At 33.7% G+C, this 9,675-nt stretch overlaps 2 protein-coding genes across 2 annotated transcripts in view; one reads left to right on the top strand and one right to left on the bottom strand.

Moving 5' to 3' along the window:
* LOC137643766 (uncharacterized) overlaps positions 1-9,675 on the top strand; it is a 472,299-nt gene that overhangs the window by 440,022 nt on the left and 22,602 nt on the right. The gene's annotated exons all lie outside the window — the stretch shown is intronic.
* Positions 1-9,675, bottom strand: part of LOC137643767 (zinc finger protein 23-like) — a 42,318-nt gene that overhangs the window by 22,122 nt on the left and 10,521 nt on the right. The window contains exons 2-3 of the mRNA XM_068376456.1: positions 623-1,748; positions 427-573 (exon numbers count right to left, since the gene is read on the bottom strand). Of these exons, the coding sequence (XP_068232557.1) occupies positions 427-573; positions 623-1,748 (1,273 nt within the window). The remainder of the gene's footprint in view (positions 1-426; positions 574-622; positions 1,749-9,675) is intronic.

Below are 9,675 nucleotides of genomic sequence, written 5' to 3'. Positions count from 1 at the left end.
AGTAGGAAACTTGTCCGAGCTAAACGGGCACCCTTGCGAGTCAGTGCAAATATGCCTCAATAAAAAAGATGGAGTTTAGTCAGTTCATTTCCAAAATAATTCAGTTTTATAAAAAAAAAAACACGATAAAGAAAACGAAATGATTCCCTTCTTGGTGCAACGCAACTGTTAATATTTGTTCACATTCATCATTCAGACGGCCATCCCATGTGAAATCTCGTCATAGTTCGAATGGAAGTTTTGATTGTGTTTACATATAGCCTATACATTATTCATTCCCGTTTTACATTCAGCGACAACACAATTATGCAGATGCTACCGAGCCGCATCGGTATGTGAGTTCGTATGTATTCGGGTCCATATCTTATTAATGGATGCTGGAACAACTGGATGGATGCTGGAACATCTGGGTGGATGCTGGAATACCTGGATGGATTCTGGGACACGTGGATGGATGCTGGAACACTTGGATGGATGCTGGAACACTTGGATGGATGCTGGAACACCTGGATGAGGCTGGAACATCTGGATGGGTGCCTGAATGCTGGAACACCTGGATGGATGTTTGAACACCTAGATGGATGCATGGATGTTAGAATACCTTGTATGGATGCTTGAACACCTGGGTGGATGCTTGGATGCTGGAACACCTGGGTGGATGCTGGAACACCTGGGTGGATGCTGGAACACCTGGATGAATGCGTGGATGCTGGACACCTGGATGGATACCTGGATGCTGGAACACCTGAATGGATACACCTGGGTGGATGCTGGAACACCTGGATGAATGCCTGGATGCTGGAACACCTGAATGGATACCTGGATGCCGGAACACCTGGGTGGATGCTTGGATGCTGGAACTCCTGGGTGGATGCTTGGATGCTGGAGCACCTGGATGGATGCTGGAACACCTGATGAATGCCTGGATGCTGGAACACCTGGATAAATGCCTGGATGCTGGAACACCTGAATGGATAACTGGATGCTGGAACACCTGGGTGGATGCTTGGATGCTGGAACATCTGGTAGATGCTTGGATGCTGGAGCACCTGGATGGATGCTGGAACACCTGGGTGGATGCTGGAACACCTGGATGAATTCCTGGATGCTGGAACACCTGGATGGATGCCTGGATGCTGGAACACCTGGGTGGATGCTTGGATGTTGGAACACCTGGGTGGATGCTTGGATGCTGGAACACTGGGTGGATGCTTGGATGCTGGAACATCTGGGTAGATGCTTGGATGCTGGAGCACCTGGATGGATGCTGGAACACCTGGGTGGATGCTGAAACACCTGGATGGCTACCTGGATGCTGGAACACCTGGATGAATGCCTGGATGCTGGAACACCTGGATGAATGCCTGGATGCTGGAACACCTGAATGGATGCCTGGATGCTGGAACACCTGGGTGGATGCTTGGATGCTGGAACTCCTGGGTGGATGCTTGGATGCTGGAGCACCTGGATGGATGCTGGAACACCTGGATGAATGCCTGGATGCTGGAACACCTGAATGGATAACTGGATGCTGGAACCCCTGGGTGGATGCTTGGATGCTGGAACATCTGGGTAGATGCTTGGATGCTGGAGCACCTGGATGGATGCTGGAACACCTGGGTGGATGCTGAAACACCTGGATGGATACCTGGATGCTGGAACACCTGGATGAATGCCTGGATGCTGGAACACCTGGATGAATGCCTGGATGCTGGAACACCTGAATGGATGCCTGGATGCTGGAACACCTGGATAGATGCTTTCACGTTATGATTGGCGTTCTTATGAGATTGAATGCTCACGTGCGCTCGGTGGCGTTTATTTACTGTTATCATTTATTCATTTCCATTCAGAGGGTTGCTTCGTTGAAATTTAAATCAATGTTTGTTTAGTTATCGCTTACATTGGTGAAAGACGAGGTGTATATTAACGATGGATGTGAGTGTATAGGCTTCGGAATTATATATATATATATATATATATATATATATATATATATATATATATATATAATATATATATATATATATATATATATAAATATATATATATATATATATATATATACACATAATATATATATATATATATATATATATATATATATATATATATATATATATATATATATATATATATATATATTTTTAGGATATTTACCAAGTGCAGAAAAATCACAGACAAGCTTATCAGCATTGCGTTAACCCCACTACGCACACAACACCACTGCAGGTACAGAAACAATAATTCATAATTTCCTAAGTGAAACTAATAACTGCTTCATTTTTTATGGTATATACCATCTAGCATGCAGCTTTAGAAAGTACAGTGAGTTATTTTGTAACTGAACATTTTGATTCTGATTTTTTTTTTTTTTTTAATATAAACTTAATATGACTCTGCGTGTAAACGTTGGATATACTCTCCCTGTTTATATCCTCGCAGATATATTTAGAAAGTATGTGTCGTAACTCGATTGCTTGATTAATATTCGGAACTTTACTGATAGGACGGATTGCTGATAACGCAAACGTTTCAAAATTTCTGTGAAATTCATTTTATCCAGCATTTTATAAGAGATTTTATTAGATAACATAATTACAGTACACAAAAAGTTTATTTATTTTTTTTTTTTTTAATCTTTTCATGATTAATTGGCTTTTCCTGTTTTATTTTTCACCTTTGTATTAAGTAGGCAAACGTCCATTGGTACAGTAGTAACGTGTTCGCCTCGCATTTGCATGGCGGCAGATCGATCCCATCCCGGGACCGTGAGTTTAAGCTGTATACCCCTCCCAATTTCGTTGGCGGAGGTAATAATTATGTATTCACGCCATGTCTTAGTTTTATTTCTATGTGATGTTATTTTGAACTGGTCTTTTCTATGGTGATAACACTATTTCGACACTATCCTTTTTCATTTTTACATATTCATGTAATAGTTATTTGCACAGTTATATATGTACGTTCGCTTTTCCTGGATTGCGCAAAACTGCTTGACGGTTATGTGTGTATTGCGCAGTAAAGCCAATATCTTGGGATTGAAGCTGCTTTCTCTTGACTTTTATTGTATCGTCGATGCTGTTAAGTCGGATTGTAGATATGTTTGAAGTTATTTTGCAAAGAAACTGGAGGAGAGAGAGAGAGAGGAGAGAGAGAGGAGAGAGAGAGGAGAGAGAGAGAGAGAGAGAGGAGAGAGAGAGAGAGAGAGAGAGAGAGAAGCGGGAAAATTAGTGAAAATTATGACATTTCCTTGTTTGCCTCTTTATGTATTAGAAAAGAGAGAGAGAGAGAGAGAGAGAATTAGTGAAAATTATGACATTTCCTTGTTTTCCTCTTTATATTATTAGAATTTCATCTCGGCTTTCCTGGAATATAATAGAAATGTAACATTAATTGTGTGACGAAATATATTATGATTGTATTAAACATGCTTTAATATAATATTCCCTTCATTCATTTACAGTCCCTTTCCTTTGAACATTATTGCAATTTCTTCAGGTATTAATAATTATAACAAACTCATTGTGGAAGTTGAATTGTTATTGATCGTTCTTAGCTTCAGAGAGAGAGAGAGAGAGAGAGAGAGAGAGAGAGAGAGAGAGAGAGAGAGAGAGAGAGATTGCTATTCCCATCATGTAACGAAAAGGTAATATTTACCCGAGTATTCTTGCAAAAGTTGGATGAAATTATGATCTTAGACTGAAAGTTTACATTTTCGGATTTTTATTATTATTATTATTATTATTATTATTATTATTATTATTATTTTTATTATTGTTATTATTATTAATATCATTATTATTATTATTATTATTATTATTGATATTATTATTATTATTTTTATTATTGTTATTATTATTAATATTATTATTATTATTATTATTACTAATTTTATTATTAATATTTGTATTATTTTTATTAATATTATTATTATAAGTTTTCACTTTCTATATAGAAGGTATATTTCAAATACATTAATAGCTCCTTTCTAAAGAAATAACAATCAGCTTAATATAAGAATGGGTTTTATTTACTCTCTCTCTCTCTCTCTCTCTCTCTCTCTCTCTCTCTCTCTCTCTCTCTCTCTCTCTCTCTCTCTCTCTTTGAAGGTGTCTGGTTTTAGTTCGAGTTTCATCAGAATAGATACTCACCAGAACGTCAGCCCGGGAAGCCCAACCTTAGCAGTGGCCTCGCAAGTAAACAGCTTAAATTCTTGCTCCTTGGCTAGGATCGATCTGCTGCCTTGCGAATGATAGGCGAACACCTTACCACTGTACTAGTCAGGACGATAGATTGTATAAAGCATCGCGCAGTAATATCCAAGGATAAAAATTCACTCATGGTTTTGGGTATGATATATGTCACGATTTTTTTTTTTTTTTTTTACCACAGTTGGAGTAGTTATCAAATAATACTTTTCAGACAAGGTATAGAGCATTTTATAGATTTTTTTTTTTTTGTTTTATAAAACTTTTCTCGTTGATTTTTTAACGAAGGTGCAAGGTTTTGCAGGATATTCTTATATACAGCATTTATTTCTTACATAAAACTCTAGATTTTAATTTCGTTAATGAAATAACATTAAAGCATCAAGTAACGTTTGATGTGTGTGTTCGTTCGTGTGTGTCGTAACTCAGAATAAAATGTGTTGATGTTTATGAGCGCAAACTTCAAAATGACATAACTCGTTAATGTGTAAAAGTATAAAAAAGACAATAGCTTGTTAAATTTAAAACTGTATAAAAGACGTGCTTTTGAAATAAGTTTTTTAGATTAAGTATTTTAAGCTGTTAAATGTATATACTTACAGTTTTTGCTTAAGACCTCTTTTTCATTACTCAAGAAATTGCTTAGTCGTTTGAAATATCGTTATGGTGGCAGTCTTCCATGAGAGTTTTCTCCAAATTTTTTGTCTTTGTTTTCCTTGGGAATTATTTTCCTCTTAAGTTTCATTATCTTAAAATATTACTTATTTTAAAAATAATGGAATTTTTATGTGGTTTCGTAAACCATTATTCTTTCATTAGTTTCAGATCTTTTATGTGAACTTCCATAACTTTTGAAATTGAAAATAAATAGTGATGAATTAATCTTTATATATTTATTATAAAATATTTTGTAGGGAACAGAAATTTAGGTTTTTTAAATTTTCTATTGTTTCTAAATTTTATCATTGTGAGAACAATCAATTAATCTCTGTATTTTTATTATAAATTATTTTGTAGGGAACAGAAATTTAGGCTTTTTAAATTTTCTATCTTTTCTAAATTTTATCATTGTGAGAACAATCAATTAATCTTTATATTTTTATTATAAATTATTTTGTAGGGAACAGAAATTTAGGCTTTCTAAATTTTCTATCGTTTCTAAATTTCATCTTTTTAAGAGCAATCATTGGAGATTTGCACATTTTTTGCTGGTAGGGTTACTTTCCCTTTTCCAATACACAGCCCTGTCTGAAACGTACGCAAAAAACATAGAAATAAGTTATGTACCATTGTTTAAAGGAGATTTTGAGTAATGAAAATTAAAAGAACGCCCTCTCTCTCTCTCTCTCTCTCTCTCTCTCTCCTCTCTCTCTCTCTCTCTCTCTCTCTCTCTCTCTCTCTCTCTCTCTCTCTCTCTCTAATGTGATGGTGTCATGCAGTTTTACACAAGATATCCCATTATGATAATTGAATACCTAGTACTTAATTTATACTTATGCATTATGTTGGGTAAAGCACCAGTTACCCATTGAGATACTACCGCTAGAGAGTTACTGGGTCCTTTGACTGACGAGATAGTAGTACATTGGACACCACTTTGGTTGAGTCTCATATTTTGGTTTTGCCTACACATATAACCAATAGTCTGGTCTATTCTATACACATTCTCCTCTTTCCTCATACATTTGACATCACTCTTCACTCAAGAGGTTGACTTCTGTAATTATTCAGTGGCTGCTTTTCACTTGGTTAGGGTAGAAGAGACTCTAGCTATGGTAAGAAGCTCTTCTAGGAGAAGGACACTTAAAAATCAACCAATGTTCTCTAGTCTTGGGTAGTGCCATAGCATCTGCACCATGGTCTTCTACTGTCTTGGGGTAGAGTTTTCTTGCTTGAGGGTACACTCGGGCTATTCCATATGTTTCCGTATTTCCACTTTCCCTGTTGGATCCCTTGAGCTTTCTACTACTACTACTACTACTACTACTACTACTACTACTACTACTACTACTACTACTACTACTACTACTACTACTACTAATAATAATAATAATAATAATAATAATAATAATAATAATAATAATAATAATAATAATAAGAAAAAGAAGAAGAAGAAGAATAATACTAAATAATAATAATTTATATTTTGAAACTGTTGGATAGACCCTTTGATTAAGAATAAAAATGTTTTTAAGATCTGAAGTATGAACGCCTTCATCTCTCTCTCTCTCTCTCTCTCTCTCTCTCTCTCTCTCTCTCTCTCTCTCTCTCTCTCTCTCTCAGGGCTAAAAGTTTTGCGGTCCCCTTACGCTTGAAAAACTCCAAAGTTACCTGGTAAATTGGGGTTCGTAATTAAATTGACTTTATTAAATCCAGCCAGTGTTAGAAAAAAAAAAATCCCACTTTACTTGTGGATTTGAACTGGTCTGTATTTTCTCTCAAGTTTACCAAAAAGTTAGGAGAGAAAGCGGGAAATGTTAGTGAACTTGCAGTTTGTTCATCTATTCGTATTATCTTCATAGTTGTCATTGTCTTAATTGTATTAGAACTTACTTTCCTTTCAATCAAACACGCACACTCACACTCACGCACACGCAAACACAGTCATACGCACACACACTCACTCGCACACGCACACACACATACACACTCACACACACACACACATATATATATATATATTATATATATATATATATATATATATATATATATATATATATATATATATATATATATATATATGTATATATACATACATACATATATATATACTGTGTATATACTGTATATATATATATATATATATATATATTATTTATTTATTTATTTATTCATTTATTTATTTATACTTGTAGATCGTGTCATAGTTAACAGAAGATTCTATATGAATAAAATAGGTCATGTCAGGGAATCAGTATTTTGATTTTACGGCTTAAATTTTCAAGACAATGTGTCTCATCATTAAGGTTGTAAAAAACATAGAAAATTATATTTAAGAATCAGTAAAATTTTAACTTAAATTTTTTTTTTAAAAGAAACCGTAAAAATTAATAAAAAGAAATGTATTCTTATGAGTTATATAAAGAGTTTATTCACTATTGCTAAACTATATTTCATTACAAAATTATATTTAAGAATCGGTAAAATTATAACTTAAATTATTATTTTTTTTTTCCAATATTTGATTTTAAGGATTAAAAACATAACGTAAAAATGAAGAAAAGGAAATTTATTCTTATGAGTTATATAAAGAGTTTATTCACTATTGCTAAACTATATTTCACGGATTATTTTTAGATTTATTTCAGAAGCAGTTGTTCAGAATGTTATTTAACTTTTATAATAACATATTTACTTTTTATGATTTTAATTGAATATTCTTTTAATTTTTATATACAAAAAACGATATTGGCCTCAATGACGTACGATGTCAGGAGGCCAGAAAACTTCTAAGTAGTCAATCAAATCATGAATTATTTTCCCCACTGGCTTTTATGTGTGTTCTTATAATTTCCCCTCAGTTGGAGGTGTTGAGGGGAAAGGCGCTCGGGATTTCACAGATAATACACGAGGGAAACTCAATGATGCCCCAGTGAGGAACTAAGGACGTCCGTGACGGATGAAGTGACTTGCAAACACAATTTATCCTGTTCTCTCTCTCTCTCTCTCTCTCTCTCTCTCTCTCTCTCTCTCTCTTCTCTCTCTCTCTCTCTCTCTCTCTCTGTCTGTCTCATTTTATATAATATATATATGTGTATATATATATATATATATATATATATATATATTATATATATATATATATATATGTATGAATAGATAGATAAATATAAGTGTATTATATATATGTGTACATATATATATATATATATATATATATATATATATATATATATATATATATATACTGTATAAATATATATATGTATGTGTATATATATATATATATATATATATATATATATATATATATATATATACATATATATAATGTGGGTGTATATATGCATATATTGTGTATATTATATTATATATATTATATATGTATATATATATATATATATATATATATATATATGTGTGTGTGTGTGTGTATGTGTGTGTGTGTGTGTGTGTGTGTGTGTGTGTAAGGTCACAAATAACCCATTATTATTGAATTTACTTAGGAAGAATTTTTTTTTTCATCTATCATTCACATAACGTAATTATATTTATGTAAACAAGTCTGAATATATTTCTGTTGATCCTCGATTTCTTTTTTTCAAGTTCGATTATATCTTTCAGCTTATCCCCACCCTCTCTTTTATCCTCTCCCTTCTATGCCCTCATTCTCAATATATAGCTCTTCCTATTTTTCTTCTCTGCCAGCCATTCGCTTTCCCCAAACTCTCCTCTTGTATCACAGCAAAATAGGTAATAAATGTATTTTTGTTTTCTACACTGTTAGAAATCATAGCATCAATGTTGCCAGGCATTTACCTTTTTAAAAACCGATACATTGACGTAAATGAGTGATATTACGGTCACCAAAAACCTGTAAAAGGTAATAACAAAGTAGGGTAAAAATTACGGTCGTTTGTATTTTACTGAAGAGTATATTTTGGAGAATTTCCCATTTTATGTTTTTAACAGTGTAGAATTACTACATACAGGAGTAACATTACCAATTCTCCAACAAGTGCTAAAAGCTCCTTTTCTTGCTAATTTGCGCAAAATAACAGATAAATTTGGAGCTAAGAAATCTGCTGTCTTTATAAAAAACAAAGGAAAAATACCATTTGGGTCTACACCTCCATAAGCATCAAGGTCCATCAACAGAGCTTTAATTTCACGAAATCGAAAAGCTAAACTAGTTAGTTTAGCCTCAGGAAAACAGGAATGAGGAAGTTCAAGTTTTTCATTACTCTGTTTACTGTCAAAAACATCAGCCAAAAGGGTTGCCTTTTCCTTTGGACAGTGAGTGACTGAGCCATCTGGTTTAAGTAAAGGAGGCACTGTTGCATCTACACCAAAGAGTGCAGATTTAAGGGTAAACCCCCATTTATGTTCCTGAGTTGTTCCAGAATGGGTTTCTTTTATGGTTGAATTGTACTCCTTTTCAGTTGAGGCATAAACTCTGAGCTAAAGCTCGAACGTAGTGAAAACATCGCTCTCTGCATTTCTCTCTCTGAACGGTGGAATTAGAATTTAAAAATGGTAATCATCAACATGCATTTGCAAAGTTAATTCAAATGCTGTACTTTAATCTGTTCAAATAATTAGCTGTATTTCCTGTTTCAAAATGTTATTGGGGTAAGCTGGTTATTGAAAAAATTTGCCTTCAGAAGTACTTCAGTCAAAATCGTATTTTATGCGTTTCTGTCTATTTATGAATGTCTGATATTTTGCTGGTAATGCTTTGATGTATCACGTTGGTATTGATTTTGTTATTCATTTTAGTTTTGTTAACGAAAACTCATAA

The sequence above is a fragment of the Palaemon carinicauda genome, chromosome 7 (genome assembly GCF_036898095.1).
Source record: "Palaemon carinicauda isolate YSFRI2023 chromosome 7, ASM3689809v2, whole genome shotgun sequence".
NCBI classification, from domain to species: Eukaryota; Metazoa; Arthropoda; class Malacostraca; order Decapoda; family Palaemonidae; genus Palaemon; species Palaemon carinicauda.
This window is presented reverse-complemented; position numbering and strand designations above follow the sequence as displayed.